Source organism: Dendrobium catenatum, unplaced genomic scaffold, assembly GCF_001605985.2.
Source record: "Dendrobium catenatum unplaced genomic scaffold, ASM160598v2 fragScaff_scaffold_343, whole genome shotgun sequence".
In the NCBI taxonomy this organism is placed as follows: domain Eukaryota; kingdom Viridiplantae; phylum Streptophyta; class Magnoliopsida; order Asparagales; family Orchidaceae; genus Dendrobium; species Dendrobium catenatum.
The window spans coordinates 13682-32712 of record NW_021318805.1 but is presented as its reverse complement, the minus strand read 5'-3'; the positions used below and the strand labels follow the sequence as shown (position 1 = coordinate 32712).

The 19031-nt window shown below is 35.8% G+C and overlaps 2 protein-coding genes across 2 annotated transcripts in view; one reads left to right on the top strand and one right to left on the bottom strand.

Annotated features, from left to right (window-relative positions):
* Nucleotides 1-366: 366 nt before the first annotated feature.
* LOC110104746 (S-norcoclaurine synthase-like) lies at nucleotides 367-1428 on the top strand. Its single transcript, XM_020833987.2, has 2 exons — nucleotides 367-749; nucleotides 848-1428. Exons 1-2 carry the CDS (start codon nucleotides 563-565, stop codon nucleotides 1132-1134), a joined length of 474 nt encoding a protein of 157 aa, XP_020689646.1. The 5' UTR covers nucleotides 367-562; the 3' UTR covers nucleotides 1135-1428.
* Nucleotides 1429-1862: 434 nt separating this feature from the next.
* The window catches only part of LOC110104745 (histone acetyltransferase MCC1), an 18377-nt gene continuing 1208 nt past the window's right edge, over nucleotides 1863-19031 (bottom strand). Inside the window, exons 2-6 of the mRNA XM_020833986.2 lie at nucleotides 9442-9693; nucleotides 9183-9327; nucleotides 9014-9113; nucleotides 8694-8922; nucleotides 1863-2292 (exon numbers count right to left, since the gene is read on the bottom strand). Of these exons, the coding sequence (XP_020689645.1) occupies nucleotides 2109-2292; nucleotides 8694-8922; nucleotides 9014-9113; nucleotides 9183-9327; nucleotides 9442-9548 (765 nt within the window). The 5' untranslated portion in view covers nucleotides 9549-9693 and the 3' untranslated portion in view covers nucleotides 1863-2108. The remainder of the gene's footprint in view (nucleotides 2293-8693; nucleotides 8923-9013; nucleotides 9114-9182; nucleotides 9328-9441; nucleotides 9694-19031) is intronic.

Genomic DNA, 19031 nt, shown 5'->3' with positions numbered 1-19031 from the left:
TTAACCCCTTTCTTTTTAAAATCTCTCCATAGCACTTCTCTTGGAACCTTATCATAAGCTTTCTCTAGATCAATAAATATCATATGTCATGATTATTCAACAAGTTTTATTTTAGCTGTCGACTACCTAATGCAATTCTTTACTTTTTGCATCCAAGATTTGGGATCTAACAATGGAAGTGTTAAAATTAAAAACAATTAAACACATAATACTATTAATACCTGTGCAGCTGTGCCCACATTTTTCATGAGGAGACAGCAACATGTGTAAAGGATTTAATTTCCCAAATCAAACAAGCAACTTTCCAAAGACCGACAAGCATGCAATTAATTCTGCACAGATTTTTTTTTTCTTTTCCTTTTTCTGTTATCTGAAGAGTCATTTAATACATGGGCTTCTTGTGGCCTTAAGCATTTTGCCTGCTTCACCTTCAACCTATAACACCCACACATAGTTCAGAGATAGGCTATATAAACACATAACCTAACAAGACCTATGCATCTACATTCCTCTCAAGTAAATTAGCTATCTGAGAGTTGGCTTGAAAGGATAATCAACAAGCATGATCAAGGGATTTCTTTATCATGAGCTCGAGGCTGATGTACCAGCTGATGATCTGTGGGAGGTCTATGGCACTATTCGACTCGCTAAGGTTGTTATGGACTTGATTCCTCATGTAATACTTAAGGTAGAAGTGGAGGAGGGAGATGGTGGTGTTGGAACCATTATACGCACTTCTTATCCACCAGGTGCTGTATCCCTTTTCCAAGAAAACTAATTTTCATAACCAGTTTGTAACTACAGAAGAATTTAAGAGTAAAATATAAATAACTTTTCATGTTAACAGAATCATCAGGTCCTAAGTACAGCAAGCAGAAATTTGTGAAGGTAGACAACGAAAAGCATGTAAAAGAAATACAAGTGATAGAAGGAGGACTAATTGAACTGGGTTTCAGCTCTTATCTTATTCATTTTGAGATCATAGAGAAAGAGAAGTCTATTTCCATCATTAAATCTAGTATACTCTATGAGCTTAAAGATGACCATATCGATGCTATTTCTCTTGCTTCCATTGTTCCCTCAGTGCACGTCGCCAACACTGTTATCAAGCATATTAAGGAGAGCAAGATTTGATTAATTAGTTATTTAGGGTTTAGGTTGCCATTATAACTATATGTGGCTTGTATTGTGATTGATTATGTATATGGTGTTTTGTTGATCAAAATGTCGACCTCATTAATACTTTGGAGAAGGCATCTATATGATGTTGTGTGTGTAATTAAGCCGTGTATGCAGTAATCAGCTTATTACTGAAGGTGTGTTAGGCGAAAGCTAAGTTAAGGATCCTCAAGGATGATTGATGTATGATAAGTAACCATGTTTATAGTAAATAAGGCAGCAAATGGACCACTTGTTGTATTATTTTTAGTAGACTTAAATGCTATTTATTTCTGTTTGGGAGAAAACTTAATTTGTCTCAGCAAAATTATTTATTTATTTTGGAGATGTAAACATCATAAGTGTAGCTTTATGACCTTACTTTTAAACACACTGGAAACATATTCAAGAGTGGCCATCAAATTATACATTGAAATTGATTGGTTTAAGTTTAAGAGATTTCAATTCAATTTCAATGAAACTTACTAGTTTGGTGCCCCAATCAAGTCCACTACAGCTTTTTGTACTGAAGAAAGGGCTTTCAACAGCTCAAACGCAATCCGATATGGTAAGAATTCAGTTAGATACATCGCTCTGATAACAGAACATCTTCAAGGACTAAATATCCATCCATGGATATTTATAAGTTCAAGGTTGTGGAAAAATTCATCTTATCTGCAGATGAAAATAGATTAATAGCATTGTGAAGAGAGCAACCAAGAAAGTTTGAAAATACAAGGAAAACTTGCAAGTTGAAACAATTTCACTTATCAAGTGTGTGCTGAAAAGCAAATGATATAACATGCTGTCGCCATTTGGTAATCACAATAGCTTTCTTATCTTCAAGTGCTCAGTTAGAAATTAAAATACATGATCCTCAACCTTTTGCTGGGAAAGTAGTCCATGAATTGAATTTTCAAGACAGAGCAACTTCAGGACGATTTTAAAATTTAAACATTTTGGCAGATATCATTCTCAGCATTGAGGATTCTCTTGTTCTGTGTAAGTCCAAGGCTGTGGTTTTCTTTACACCTGGACCATCTTGAGTTCCTATTGTCACCACCCTTCCACAGCTTTGCAATAAGCATTCTTAGGAGGCTCATGAAGTATGCGGCAAATGCTGCTAGAACATCCCTGCATGAAAAAATAATGGTTAATGATTGCATGAAAAATAATGGTTAATGAAAGGGTGAAGTGGCGATTACAAGAAAAGCCATTGTATCATTAGTAATGAAATGTCCTTGAAAAGAAATGGTTATAGATTAGTCCCAATAATCCAATCGAGAGCACTACGATTTGTGCTTCTACGCATCTCCAACAAACATATCTAAACTTCAAATCTACATCTACACTTCCATTATCCCATAAGAATATAATGATTCAACACCAATCTTGAAGGCAATTGCCTCAATCCATGTCCCTTTGATTGTCAAAAGGACCAAAATCGTCATAATCAAAGGAAGAAAATATACTTACCCCATGAAATAAAGACTTTTCACATAACTTCCTATGAGAAAAACGACATGATGCATTGAATAAGATATCCCCCTAGGGGCCCCATCGTCAATGGGTCCATTATGATTCTTCCCAATTTTCAATATTCAAATTGGGTCATCTTATTCCTGTGTTTCAAGATGTTGCTATGGATGCTTATGACGGATCCAATGATCTATAAGAGAATATGAAACATTATCAAATCATTATGCATATCCTGAATTATCTCTTCTGCACTCCCCATAATGCTCAAGAAACTAACCCAAACATAGTTACCTTCCCATCCTTGTGGTGCCATCAACACATTTATCAAGTTTCCTAAGCTCTTCTCATTAATAGAATAATTATTTAGGATTCCATTCATTTCCTTTTATTCATCTATTATTCTTTAAAATGATAAAGAATCTCTAAAAGACAACTTAAGATTTTCAACAAAGGCCCAAGAAAATTCTAAAAAATGGCACAAATTTCCTCAAGGGAGCCTTCCTTAGATGACTTTGACAAGGACCATTTTATTCGATCCTAATGTGAGAAATGGTCCACAATTATGCAAAACACATCCATCATATTTGTAAAACCCGAAAATCTTATTTTAGGCTTAGCACGCTTTTTAAAGCGCCGCGACGAGAATTTAAGTGAGATTTTCAAGGTTATCGGAATGCAACGAAATTAATTTTAGAAAATCCTACGCGAAATTCTGATCGTTTTAAACGGCGGAAGTTTTCCGCCTGGGCGGAGGCCGCGCGAGCCGCTTGCCTTGCGGGAGCGTTTTAGGAAGCGTTTTTTAGGGTTTTGAGAGGGAAATTTGAATGTATGGACTGTTTAGGGAATTCCTTTTGTTTTGTATGCATTAAATAGTTGGTTATCCTAGGATTTGGGTATCTTGAATTTGGCTGAAATTTGAGATATCTTACATTTAGGTTTCTTTGGGCTCTAGCGGCGTCTAGAGATTTGGGAGAGATCGATCCTCCTCTCGAATTGAGGATCAATTGTATCTTGGCTGTTTTATTCTTCTATTAGTGAAATACAATTGTTTTGCTTGGTTTTATTTCAGATTTCCACTCAAATTCCTCTATTTTCTCTGTTTTTGAGCTGTTTTCCTGCTGTGGACAGCAATATCCTTGCTGCAGTTCACTGATTTTGGCTAGGAATACTTGTGAATACAAGTGGTTCCTATCACAATCGATGCCCATTGCCCAAAGACAATGATTTTCTAAAAACTCCAACACAAGGAAGAATCACAAAAAGGAACATGTCAATGCTTCTTGCTATGCTAGAAAAAAAAATAAGGCAACCTAAAAATCAAAATATTTCTTAGCCATAGAAACAAAGGAAGCAACAATACAAGCGGAGTACACACCGCTCAATACCTCACGTTCTAATTTCCTATTAGTTATACAAAACAATAAGCATGTTAAGCATCCTAATATTTTGCAGAACCACATTAGCATGCGGGTGTCCACCCTAAAAAAATACTTATCACAGAGGCAAAATCAAAAATTCGCCCCCCGAAAAAATTTAATTTGCCTTATTGCCCCTTCGTACATTGTTCCGCCATTCAACCTGCATGTTGCGTGCGTGTTGACTGCATAACAACACACTATCTCCCTCTCTTCCTCTCGAGACTCCAAAAGCGATCAAAGTGCAATCGGCCCACTACTTAGCCTCCCTCTCTTCCTTCCACTCGAGACTCTATGACAAAAGAGCGATGTTAAATGCTCCGCCTCATCTCACCTGATGTTGCTACTCCGGTGCTCTGTCTCGTCCTCACACATGTTTAGATGTATTTTTATCACCATCTATATGGCTTAAAACATTTATGAGTTTTTTTTTTTTGCATTCTTTCTTAGAATCATTACATCAAAAAAAAAAAAAATTCCATCTTGCTAACACCCAGAACATAATGACATTTTGTATAGTTTAATTTCATATTAGAAACTAATCAGATATGCTATTCTTTCATGGTCTCTTGACTTGTTGTTTACTTGAAGAATGTTTTGCTGGTGGATTGTTGTTTCAGTGGAGCCAGAACAAACCAGTTTACCTGAATACTATTAGATTTGTCTTTCAAAATAGTTGGTTGTAAATTGCCAGAGTTACAAACTAAATCTTAATGCTGAAAGTTTCTGATAGAAAACACTTGTAAATCTCAAGTAATTCCTATTAATCTTTGAAAAACAACGAGATTTCTCCACAAAAATCCACACAAAACTAGGAAAACAATAGATAATTTGTATTAATTGATGAAATGGAAACGGAAAATACCAATATATAATTGATCCTCTATTCGAGAGGAGGATCTATCTCTCCCAATTCTCTAGATGCCGCTAGAGCCCAAAACCTAAGAGAGATCTCAAATTTCAATCAAATTCAAGATGTCCTAACCCCAACAAAACATCTTACTTAATACATAAAATTCAAAATGAAATATCTAAACAGCCCCTACTTTGAAATTTCCCTCCTAACTCCCTAAAAAATCCTTCCTAAACAGCTCTATTAGCTCTTGTAGTTCGAGCAGCAGTACAGGAGAGGCGGAACTCTTCCGCCTCTTTCTCTGTGAGTCGGGCCTGTGTGGACCAGCTGGACCGATCTAACAATACCTCCATCCCAAAGACCCACCTTGTCCACAAGGTGAAAAGGCGACACGCTCCTCCATTCCCTCTTTATCCCAAACGGTAAGAACCTGAAGAGTTCGATCCTTACATATGTTCCCCGGCGTATACCTCTCGTCACATCTGAAACAGAGCCCCTTCGCCCTTTTCTCATATAATTCCATTTATGTGAGCTTCTTAAAGTTGTCCCTAGGTTTTCCACAGACAGTCTTCTCCTTCGAGGTCTCCTAAAGGGTACTCGGTGCCGACTTCTTGAATGCCAAAAAAGTGGTAGTCATGTTGTACGTGCCTTCCGTCCCTTTCTCAAGGTGCCTCTGATCCTCTACCAATTGAGCCAGCTTCATAGTCTCTCCTAAGTCATGAGGCCTCATCACTCTAATTGCCGCCTAGATTTTTGGCTTCAGTCCCTTCATGAAGTTCCCCTCTAGCACGGTCTCAGAAATGTGCTCCAATCGGCTAGCAAGGTACTCGAATCTCCCCCGGTACTCTATCATTGAATCATCTTGTGTCAAGGCGAATAACTGCTCGTAGAAGTCTCCTCCCCTGCTGGTTTGAAATCATTCTAGCAGGCAATCCTTGAACTCCCTCCAACTCCGTATGGATCGCCACATGTCCCTCTATTGTTACCAAGCCAAAACCTTCCCTTCTAAACATAGGCCAACTGTCAACTTAATGATACTAATGTACCTTTCCACCCTGTAGATCCACCCATGTGCATTCTCTCCCTCAAAAATAGACATATTCAATTTCATCACTACCAGATCTCCTCCATCAACCCAGCTTCCTCCAAAATTTTCCATCCCCCAAGGGGGTGGTTCCCCCCAAATGTGTCAATCATCCCTCCTCCGCTCGTACTTAAACCTTTCATCACAAGCCCACCTTCTCCCTTCAAATTCAACACCCCTTCAATCATATTCAACCCCTCTCCTTTTAAATTCGACACATCTTCGATCATAATCAAGTCCTCGCCTTTCAAATTTAGCCCCTCTTCTTTCAAACTCAACATCCCTTTTACCTTCTACCGAAATCCTCCCTGGGAATAGGCCCTAGGGGAGGCATTTTTTATGTTCCTTCTGAAATTTCCATCTCCTGATCCTCCCTTCATCTGATTGACTTAAGGTTTTCTCCACTTCTCTGATTGTCAGTGACTTCCCTCACCTCTGATGACATTTTTTTGGTTTGGCCCTCGAGCACTTTCCTCAACATCTCCCTCAGGATGGAAAAAATCGAATTGATCTTATAATGGATGAGTGAAATATCTTTCTTTAAATCTAAAACTCATGTTTGTAGATCTGAAATTTAAGATTTCATTTGTTTGATCTCCCCTTCCAATATTTCTTCCTTTCTTCCCGCCATATGTCCCCGGCTTTTGATAGTTTTCTCCCTAAAAACAGCAAACACCTCAGTCCAAAGTAGAAAAATTTGCTGCATGAATTCTCTAAAAACAACCCAAAAGTAGTCCAAAAGCCTCTCTGATACCAATTTGATAATAAACACTCGTAGATCTCAAGTAATTCCTATCAATCTTTGAAAAACAACAAGATTTCTCCACAAAAATCCACACAAAACTATGAAAACAGTAGATTAATTTGTATAATTTGATGAAATGGAAACGGAAAATACCAAGATACAATTGATTCTCTATTCAAGAGGAGGATCTATCTCTCCCAATTCTCTAGACGCCGCTAGAGCCCAAAACCTAGGAGATATCTCAAAATTCAGCCAACTTTAAGATGAAATAACCCTAGCAAAACACACTACTTAATACATAAAATTCAAAAGTAAATCTCTAAACAGCCCCTACTTTGAAATTTCTCTCCTATCTCCCTAAAAAATCCTTCCTAAACAACTCTGTTGGATCCTGCGGTTTGCACGACAGTACAGGAGAGGCGGAACTTTTCCGCCTCTATCTCCATGAGCCGGTCTATATCTGTATGAACCGGTCTAATAATTTCAAATAGTCTGGAAAGTAATTAACAGAGGCAAATTAGGTAAAACTTTTAAGATAGTAGAGCATGTAACATATTGTCAAGGGAATTAGTCGGGATATGGACGAAGCTCCTTATATAGTTTTTTATGCAACTCTAATATAATTTGATTGTCTTCACAGATACTTATTCAATTAATTTTGTTTTTTGGGTGTTAACTGGTGTACTTAAATTTTATTAAGAACTATTGATATTATAACTATTTGATATTATGACTATTTTCATGTAAATGTCTGTAAAATTAATTTGTTATGCAAGAAAATATAATTTGAGCAGTACTATGGACATTTTAGATTTTTTTTTCTCCTTAACAAAAATTAAGTGTTGATACCGTCTCTAGCTTCAGCTTAGGCACATGAACTAAATTGCTTAAGCCAAAAGCTGCTGCCTGTTAGATTTGTAGCATAAGGAAGAAAGAAGTGAGACAGGCAAATTTCAGCCTGTGGCATGAAAAAAAGTGATTTTATGGCCTGTCTCATTGACATAATATAGTAAATACTTGCAATTACATATCAAAACGCAACACAACATAGCACTACCAAATATCAAGGACTATCATTTCAAAGCTATAATGAGTCAACAAGTTCAGATAACCAAAGAAATTATTTATTGATACTTTAATTTCTTGCTAATCATAATGAAGAAATAAAGAAAGTTGCAATGGCAAATGCAAGCTCAAATTTGATGTTAACTTCACCAAAACTGCAAAAAGAACTTTGTAGTGTTGCACCTACTGAGAGTTTATCTTCTATCATGAAAAATATTGGTGATCCGTACTTCTCAATTTTAGTTTATGAGTCATGCGATGTCTCCACAAAGAAACAATTAACTATTGTTGTGAGATATGTAGATAAATTGGGCCAAGTTATCAAAAAGTTTATAGGTATTAAGCATGTTTCCTCGACCTATGCATAAGATAGGGCTTCAAATTCATTTCAAAATCACAGTGATAGATAACGTAGTTTGTCTATCAAAATACCTTACCTTTTGCTGATGCTATGGGAAACTTGATGCAAAGTAAAAGCTAGATGATTTTGTCAAATTCATTATCATAACGACATCATCATCATCATCAATAGTAAGCATTGCAGTATAATTCATTTCATGAATTTGGTATGTTTTTTATAATTGTCTGTCAATCATAACTTCAATCGTCAGGACCTCAACGTTTCACTCTAGAGCTCTCATTTGAGCTGGTAAACGGAAACTGCTATTTTTGCGAAGTAAAAGGTGCGCAAACATTTGTCGCGTCCATTTCATGATTAAAAATGACGGATCATGCAGCTCTATCAAAATATCTTCATCCATTAAACAATGCTAAAGAAATTTTTGATGCAAAATAAAACCTAAATGTTTTTATCAATTCCAACAACCTGAAGTTATAAAACAACACACATCAAAGGAATTAGATATGCATTTTCATTGAGAAAAGTTTACTTACAATGGCGAGCATGGAGATCGACCACCATTTACGTAGTACATAAACAGGAATGAGTCGTAGTGCTGTTCATTAATGTAGTAGAAATTTGATAATCTTCTTACAAGCCTAAATTGCATCTTTTGGTAGAAATGGATGGCTGGCTGATTGTAAGCGATAACATGCAAATACACTGCTCTGCAACTAGTAACGCTTGAAGCATATTTTATCACCTCCCGAACAAGTGAAGAAGCTACAAAAAAAAAAAAAAAAAGGGAGAGAAGCCATTAGATACATCAGCAAAAAAAGCAGTCAAATTTCACAAGCAAAAGAGAAATTTATACCTGTCCCAAGGTTCCTGTATTGTTCTACAACACCAAGTGTCAATATATACACTAAAGTTTGATCCTTCCTTAATGTGCCAAATCCTATTAAATCAGTAATCTGTACAAAAAATAGTAAGTAACTTCTTGTCTGTAAAAATTGCCTCTCAGTTTTGACTAATGTAGTTACCTCACTTTCTTTTACTGCAATGGTGCGTGTTGTGACGAATCCGATAAGCTCATCAACATGGCCATCAGGCCTGCTTATGTCAACAGCACCCCAAGAAACAATACCTTGGCCATTGACAACTTTGAGGAAGAATTCCCTCTCATACCTGAAAACATTGTAGGAGAACAAAGTAAATACTTCAAATATTTAATGACCATAAGGCTACATATAAAGCTAAGCCAAGTATAGTGTACATACAAACTAATGGTGGGCATGCTACCTGATTGGAAATAAAGAAGCATGAATCTGCTCAAGAACTTGAAGATCAGCTGGCCGAATTGGCCTGTAAATAATTGTTGGACAGTGTCTAATTTCTGAGTCAAACATGACAAGCCTCGCCACTAATCACGGGAAAAAAAGTAACTATGGTAAAGATGCATGCATAAGCATGCCATCTATGCCACATTAACTCCCCTGATTATGCCATCATAACAAACTTTATACTTTCCAGGCCCTACTCTCCGCCAGATCCCTATATTTATCAGTACAAAAGTAATATTAGTTTCCATGAGGATAAAATGAGCCATAGAAATGCAAAATCTAGGTCTTTGTATATGCCATTACTAATGCATGCTGAAACATTGGCTCCTTCGGAAATAAAAAGAATGAAAAGATATAGTTTCTAATGAGTTATTCTTGTACATGATAAAGAATTTTTGTCATCTTTTCATTCTAAATTGAAGTGAATTTACTCAAAAGAAAATAAGTTGCTAAATATCTAAACATTATAATGCTTACACAAATTCGATAATGCAGTGAAAAAATAGACATGATGAATTTAGCATCAACAAAAAATGTACCAAAAAAATGAGTTGAAAGATTTAATCTACAACAACAACAATATCAAGCCTTTATCCCACTATATGGGGTCGACTACATGAATCTTTTTTCTCCATTGTATCCTGTTAAGAGGCAAATTTTCATTTAAATCTAATAAAAATTTGTCATTTCTAATTCCAACCAAGTCTTTTTAGGTTTACCTCTACCTTTCTTAACATAGGCCAAATTTAAAATATCTACTCTCCTAACTGGTTCATTAGAAGGCCAATGTTTTATGTGACCAAACCATCTAAGACGACGACTCTCTCTAATCTTATCTATCACTGGAACTACTCCAATCATTTCACGTAAATACTTTTTTTAAATAAATATAAAAAATTTACATGTAAATACTTGTTTCAAATTCTGTCTCTAAGAGTGAAGCCACTCATCCACCTGAGCATCCTCATCTCTGCAACATTCAATTTAATTTTATGCTTCTCTTTTAATGGCTAAAATTCTGCACCATAAAGCATTGCAAGTCTCACCACACCATCTTATAGAATTTTTCCTTAAGTTTGAGAAGTATTTTTCTATCACACAACAAGCCTGATGCATTCCTCAACTTCAACTATCCTACTTGAATTCTACTAATAATATCCCCATATATTTCACCATCACTTTGAACAATAGATCCGAGATATCTAAAACATGTACTCTTATTAATGACTTAATTGCCCAAAGTTGCAGTCCCTCCACTAGATCTATCACTATTAAAATTACACTATATATATTCGGTTTTAGATCTACTCAAATGAAAACCTTTGGACCCTAAGGTTGACATCCATAGTTCAAGTTTACCTTCAACTCCCTCTCTATCAACAAGAATATCATAAAAAAAAGCATACACCATGGTACATCCTCTTACAAATATCTAATAGGACCATCTATGACTAGAGTAAAAAGATATGAGCTTAAAGTTGATCCTTGATGTAATCCAACTACAATAGGAAAATAATTGGTCGAACCACCTTGTGTTTAAGCACAAGTAACAGCTCTGATAAGAAACACTTGTGGATCTCAAGTATTTCCTATCAATGTTCAGAAAACAGCGAGACCACACAACTCCACAAAAAAACACGTTTTAATTTGTATTATTTGATGAAATAGAAATAGAAAATAGCAAAATACAACTGATCCTCAATTCGAGATGATCGATCTCTCCCAAATTCTCTAGACGCCGCTAGAGCCTAAAGGAAACATAAACCTAAGAGATCTAAAATTTCAATCAAATTCAAGATGCCCTAACCCTAGGAAAATAACTATTTAATGCATATAATCTAAAAAGAAATCCCTAAACAACACCTACTTTGAAATTTCCCTCCCAACTCCCTTCAAAAACCTTCCTAAACAACTTCTTGAATAGTGGGCGGTCGGCTCCTGCGTACAGGAGGCGGAGAATTGTCCGCCTATTTCGCATAGGCCGGTCCAGTATGGACCGATTGGACTGGTCTAACAAGCTCCTGCATACATATCCTTAATGACTTGAATATAAACATTATTAACCCCTTTCTTTTCTAGAACTCTCCACAACACTTCTCTTGAAACTTTACTATATACTTTTTTTCTAAATCAATATATATTATATGTAGATCCTCCTTATTCCCTCTATACTTCTCCATCAAATCTCTCAATAAATGTATGGCTTCTATAGTAAATCTAGCCGGCATAAATAAAAAATGTTGAGATACATTAGTATCACATCCTAATATATACTCAATATCTCTCTCCCATAGTTTTAAAGAATGACACATAACTTAATTCCTCTATAATTCATACACTCTTGTTCAATACCTTTATTCTTAAAAATAGGAATCAACACACTCCTCACATCATTTTAGTCTTTAAAATAATATTGAAAAATTTTGTAATCCAATAAATTCCTTCATCTCCTAAGCGCATTTCCACGCCTCTATTAAAATACTATCAGATCCAACAGCTTTCCACACTTCATTTTTTTAAAGGTCTCTCTAACTTGGATTTTACTAATATGCTGATAAAAAAAATTACTATTTTTATTTAAGATGCTAATATTCCTAAAGTCAGTCATATTCTCACAATCTTCATTAAAAAGCTTATCAAAATATTTCATCTACCTTTGTTTAATATCCTGTTAAATAAAAGTATTTTTTGATCTTCCTTCTTAATGCACTTTAATTGAAATAAATCCTTACTTATATCTTTTTTATTAACTAACTTATACATATATCTTTCACCATCATTATTATCTAATCTATTATATAAATCATTGAATGCTAAATTATTTGTCTCGCATATAGCTTTCTTATGCTCTCTAAGGGCCTCTTTATATCTTTTTCACTGTTCCGAGCTTTTACACATAAATTAATTTTTATAACAAGTTTCTTATTTTTTATCTTTTCTTGCACATTTTAATTCCACCACCAATTATTTTTACTAGTAAAAGATTTTCCTTTTGATGCTCCAAACACATTCTTTGCAATATTTTTAAAAATTACTAGCTATCTTTTCCCACATAATATTAATTTCTTCATACACCGTTAAAATCTTAAGATTTTGAATTTTGCTCATAAAAATATTTTTGTCGGTGTTCTTTAAATCTTGAAAGATTCAATCAACAAGAATTGCAAAACGAGTGGTAGACCAAAGGTTAACAAGAATAAAAATTGTGCTGAAGAGAGTAACATAAAATAAGAATTAACACTTAATATATGACTAAACATCATTGAATGAGCAAGGATTCATAAAGCCCACCTCCCAAATAGTTGAGATAAGATTAATGATATGAAGATGATAAATCACTTATAAACTATCTTAAATTTTTATGGGGGAGCATTGAGAAAAAAATAATTATCAGCTTAAGAAGATTTAATATTGCTTACCCCTCCTAGAAATTGGAACAAGAAAAAGGTGAAGATTAGGAAATGGGTTTGTAATGATTTTTAGTATTTTTTTTTTTTAGCCAGACATACAGATAATAAATTTTGCTCACTACTATCTCCTCTAACCAATAAGAAAAAGACGTGTGCAACTATACAACTTTTTAATTACTTCACCTATTTATTATATACTCAACACATCCTAGTCATCTTGCTGTCATGTGGAAGTTTGAGCTAGATGGGTTCGCACCTTGTCTCTGTGCCTCTGCCCAACTGATTTGGCTTAACCAGTGTCTTAATAGGTTGACTAGGGATCGATTAATTCAACTCAGGGAATCTTAAATGGGCTTTGGTTAAACCTAGGTTTAAAATTGCGCAATTGGGTACTGAGACATTTTTTTCGTTCGTGAGGCAAGTTGAGCTTTAAAACATTTTCAGGCGTAAGCCTCAAAATCAAAAAATTGTGTAGAGTGAAAATAAAAGTTAAAATTAAATTTTTTATGTAATACCAAAATAATATGCTAAAAGATGACATATTAATTTTCTATTAAACTAAGAATTAACAAATTGACATACATATGAAAAAACATTGCACAAGATATAAAATAGAATTAAAATTCAAATATTACAAGAGAAAAAATAACATAAAATACAAAAATTGTATAAATGTATCATATAACTTCAAATTCATCTTCAAATTCCTTCTTTCTCAGTATCCTACTCATCCACATTTAATTTCTAAAGAAATTTGAAATAATTAACAACAATTCAGAAATCATGTACACTATCATTGATGGGGACATCGGAGCTTGAAAAGTTTATCATAGGCGTGGCCGTCGATCTACGGACACGATCGTGCCGATGTATTTTTAAGATGTCATATGTATTTATATTTTAATTATTTATGTTCGTATTTGCTTTAGTTATTTTCCCCTTTTATCCTTTACTTAAGGGTGATCATGTGTAAGCCCAAAGGGCGACGACGTCTTTTATTTTGAGTCCATTATATGAGGCTATATACAGCCCTTATGTTCTCTTTTCATGGTTACAACAACAACATCAAGCCTTTATCCCACTGCGTGGGGTCGGCTACATGAATCCTTTTTCTCCATTGTGTCCTATTAAAAGTCAAATTCTCGTTTAAATCTAATAAAGATCTTTTCATGGTTAATGAATGAATAATAATAATAAAAAATTGCATTGTGAGTTCTTGTGAGAGCTTGAGAGAGTTTGGAAGAGAAGTCCCTTGGAGAGGGAATTAGATCACCCACCAACCTTGGAAGTGTCTGGGTTCATGGTTCTTTCTTCCATATCCTTCTTTCCCCTCTTTCCCTTCCCCTACTAGCCGTCGGCCTAGGATCTCCCCACTTCCAAAGCTGCGGGCCACCCCTAGCCATCCTCCCCACCGCCGGCTATAAACTCCCCACCACATCGCCAAGCCTCCATCCATCTATATCCTCCCTCCATCTATTCGGCCTCCCCTCTTACCCCGCCTCCACTCCACTAAACCACCTAACCCTAACCCTAGCAAATCATGGTTCGTAAATGGACCAAATTGTGTGTATAATGCAGCAAGGAAAGCATCCCTTATGATTAATTTTTTTGGCTTTAGTCAGCCAAAAGTACCTTTCCTTCATTAGCCCATCCATATGAAAAGTGGTGAGATTGAGCATATCCTGATAAAGAGTTCATAAATTTCATAAAATTTTTCCCACAAGGTTTTAGGGTTTAGGGTTCCAATTTCCCGGGTTGCCGCCGACATGGCGAAGGACACCGAGACAAATGGTTTGAAAGAGCTCATCGCCCAAGAGGTTGGATGTGCAATGGTGGAATGACGCATTTGCTAAGTTGTCTAGGATAGTTGCTTGGATTGGATTTTGAGGTGCTAATCCTATCAAGCCTTTAGGATAGTCAGCGAAATGGTGATTTCCCATAGAATTTCACAGATCTCATAGAGATGTTCTTTCGTCGTTGTGAAGCAACACTAACCAAGATTGTACTTTATCAGTCATCGACCATGAAAATTAATACATACAAAAGTCTTCTTCCTTTGGTGTAATTATTGCAAGGAAAATTACACATCAATGAAAATTGTTGGAAACTCCATGAAAACCCGAGGCTATCATGAAAATAAATGACACCAAAAAGGGCAAGCTTATGTTGTTGAATTAGGTCTCACCTTTGAAGAAATTGATAAGCTAAGGAACTTCCTCAACCATCTCAAGAAATTATCCAAATCATGCTCTCTAGCTCAAAAAAAGTATAACTTTTAACTACTATAATTTTAGTGACTTAGATAATTCCCCCCATAATTAAATCTTAGATTTAGGAGCCACTGAACTCATGACAAACCTAGTTGACATCTTTCAACTCTTACCTCAATAATAAGAAAATAAAAGTGGCCAATGGCTCCCAAAAAATTATTAGTGGTCAATAATATATTTCAATTTCCCACACGTTTATCTTCAACAATATATTACTTATTCCTTATATTGTCATAAATGTTTTATTTGTACATAAAATAGCCAAAGGAAACAACTACAAGGTAATCATTTTTATTAATTATTGTGCATTTCAAGATCTCCCTATGAGAAAGATGATTAAGCAAGTTAGAGAGAATGATGAGCTGTATATTTTTATAATACAAAAACTGATTATTATACTCCTTTATTTTCACTCGAAACACTAAAATCATTTGGGAGCATCATTATAGGCTAAGGCATCCCTCTTTCAAAACTCTATGAAGTATGATTCCTTTTTCTTAAATGAATATAAATATTGAAATTTTTCATTATGACATTTATGAAATTACAAAATATAATCCTTTAATCTTTTTATGTTAGTTCATTTTGATATATGGGGACCCTCCAAAAACTCTAATATTTTTGGAGCTACTAGATTTGATAATTGCTCGAACGATATGGGTATATCTCATAAAATAAAATTTTAACATTAGGATTATCATCTCCATTTTCATTGTTATGATAAAAATCAATTCAACATCAACATTAAAATATTTCATACTTCAATCACACATTAACTTCTTTCTTTCATAAAGAGGATATCATTTATCAATCCTCTTGGCCTGAAAGTCACCATGACTCTTCTTCTCCATAATCAAGTATCAAAAAGGAATTGACAAAAAGCTATCATTTATCTAATCAAGCCTCTATCTTTGATCTTGATATCCCTACAACACAGACCCAATGAATCTATGCATTGTAACTCTTTAGGACAACACAATAAGATATAATCGTAGCCAGACTCTAGTAAACTTAAGACTCAAAATTGTTATCAAATAACAATGATCAACCGATCGTAACTTCTTCATAATTTTTCTCTTTACATAAGGCCATCCTGGCAAATATTAACTCCAGTTTTAACTCAATACAACAAACTCTATTTGAGGCATTTGAAAATAAGAATTGTTGAAAGAAAAAAAAAAGGTAAAAATGATAGGATGTACGTGAATTTTTTTAGATGATCCTAGAAGTATTTAGCAACTAGGTTAGTTTTAAGCCAACTTTTCTGGCCTTGAGAAAGATGTGACCCATGTCAAGGCTGGCCATGTTCATTATCATAGTCTTTTAAAACTCATAAAGTCTTAGTTATAGGAAACCTAATAAGTTTGGAATGAGATAATACCTAATCTTTAACATCTGATCTTCAAGCATCAACCTATGTCGTAGAAGTTAAGAATGGATCTATTTCACTTTCTTAATACATTTCACACTATCCTTGTCTTAACTTAGGATAACTGACTAGAAGATGGGTAACCCAACTTCTTGTACTTTAAAACACCAGTCTTTGCTCTCTTTTAAGACATAGGTTCAAGGTGGGCTGTCTTAATCATATTTGAACTTTTTATAACCCTAATGATGAAACTCCTAAATTGTAAACGATGTAAATAAATGAACATAAATCATCAATGATTGAAATTAAAATGATGAGGACATCGATCCAAAGTCCAAACATGTGCATCACCGATCGATGGCCATGATTCAGAGCTTATTTTTTTCTAATTTTTATGCATTTTTATTTTTATATTTTCCTATTGTACCCTTATGTTGAGTTGAGTTATGTTGGGGCCCTGAGGGCAATTTAGTCTTTATTTATTCATGTATGCTTGAGACCTATATATATGGGTCTTTCCTCTTGTAATAGCTAATGAAGATTATGAAAATTTGTTTTGATTTCCCTTGTCTTCTTCTTTTCTCATTGTGGAGAGTTAGAGAGGAGAGTGAAAGCCCAAGGTGAGGGCGAAACGCAATACCCACCAGTCATTGGAAGAGTCCGTGGCTCGTGGTCTATATCCCGCATCCGATTCCCCTCCTCCTCCCCAACCCGCCGGCCTCCCACTTCCTATAGCCGCCGGCCTCCTTCCACCACCACCATCCGGTGGTGACATTTTAAACATCGGTTTAATCCCCGTCCCCTCAAATTCAGATTTTGAAAATTCAAAATTTGAATTTCAAAATCTTTCCTATTTTAGAAATTCCAAATTAGGAAAGTTTTGAATTCGTTTCATGACAAATTCCAAATTTCAAATGGATTTTGTTTTAGTTCTTTTCAAATCTCATGCAAGCAATTTTGGAAGCCACCCACTAGCACCCACACCAAATCCCTCCTTCTAGAAGCCGCCGGCCCCCCTCATGGAGATTTCCCATTAAATGCTAGTTTAATGCCTTGACCGTTTTGGAATTCTAATTGGATTTCAAAATTTTCCCTCCCGATTTACTTAAAACTGAAATTAACTTCAGTTTTAAGTTTCAAACCTTATTTCCCTCCCCCTAACCATGCCGCCGGCCACCTTTTAATGAGCCCCTTTAATGGCTCATTAAATCCCCTCTTAACTCCATCTTAATTTGAAACCTCTTTTCAAAATTTTCCCTCCAAACTTACTAAAATCTGAGAATTAACTTCAGATTTTAGTAATTTGCTTGCCACCTCACCCCACCTAACCTCTCTCACCCATTGCACCCGCCTCCTCTCTCTTCCACCTTGGCCGAATTTCTCCTTCCTTGGAAATCCCGCCGGCCACCTCCTCCTCTCCTTGAAGAATCCTCCACGCCAAGCATGTATGGCGGATCCGGAGTTTGAGTGGGGCCTTGTATTCAACGCCGATGGAAGCATCAACATCCTACGATCACCTTGTTTCGACGTAGGATTTGAAGACGAAACGACCGTGGAAGAGTACTTGGAGAGAGTCGTTCCGATCCTTGCAAGCATCTACGACCGACAATTCGCTAAGCACACTTGGAGTCTCGAAAGTCAAGCATTCACGCCCTCCTCGTCATCGCCAACCTCTCCGTGGCTCAAGACCCTTGGCATCGCGACCTTCCTCGTGGCATCGTTTGGTGTGCTGAAATTCTTCTCCCGCAAAGCCTAGTCTAGTTGAGTGAGTATTTCCCCAAGGTGAACTTCTCGTTATTAAATGACGGATTGTTGTAATAGCTTTTAGTGTTGCTATTATTGTTGGTTGTCCGAAGGTTTTTGGCTAATCTACATACTTCTTCGCCTAAGCTAGTTGATAAACGATTTCTTTAATGATTTTCTTGCTATCTCATAAGATATTATTGAAATTACGTTGTCATTCACTTTTAATTTCTTAAGAAGCTCCTTCGCATGTTCGTTCTCATCAATCTGGTTCAAGAGATGGCTGACTGCGATGATTGTGCTAGATTGCACAGGCATTCCTTTTAAGTTCTCCCTAAAAGTTACGTGCATATCATCATTTAGGTGAGCTTATTTTACTGTTTTTCCTACGCTGCCTGAATTTCTGCAATGTTTTACTTCGCATACATATTATTTCATCTGTGTTTAGTGCTGTACTTACATTTCACATGCATAATAGTCTAGGCCACAATTCTTTTGCTGTCCACTGTTTTCTGCAACTTGGTTTCAACCCTAGATGATTCCTGGTGTGGTTAGGTTGCTGGTCCATTTTTCCTGCAGGGGTTAGCTCCCCGTTAGTGGACGCCAGTATCACTATTGGTGTGCCTTCACCTAAACCTTGCCTAAACAATTAGGTAACTTCCCCTTGTGTGCTTTGCTGCCAACACTTTCCTGCTGCTGTAAACTTCAACTTTCGGAGCAAGTGTTTCAGTGAATAGCTGTTGTTCCTGACTTAGGA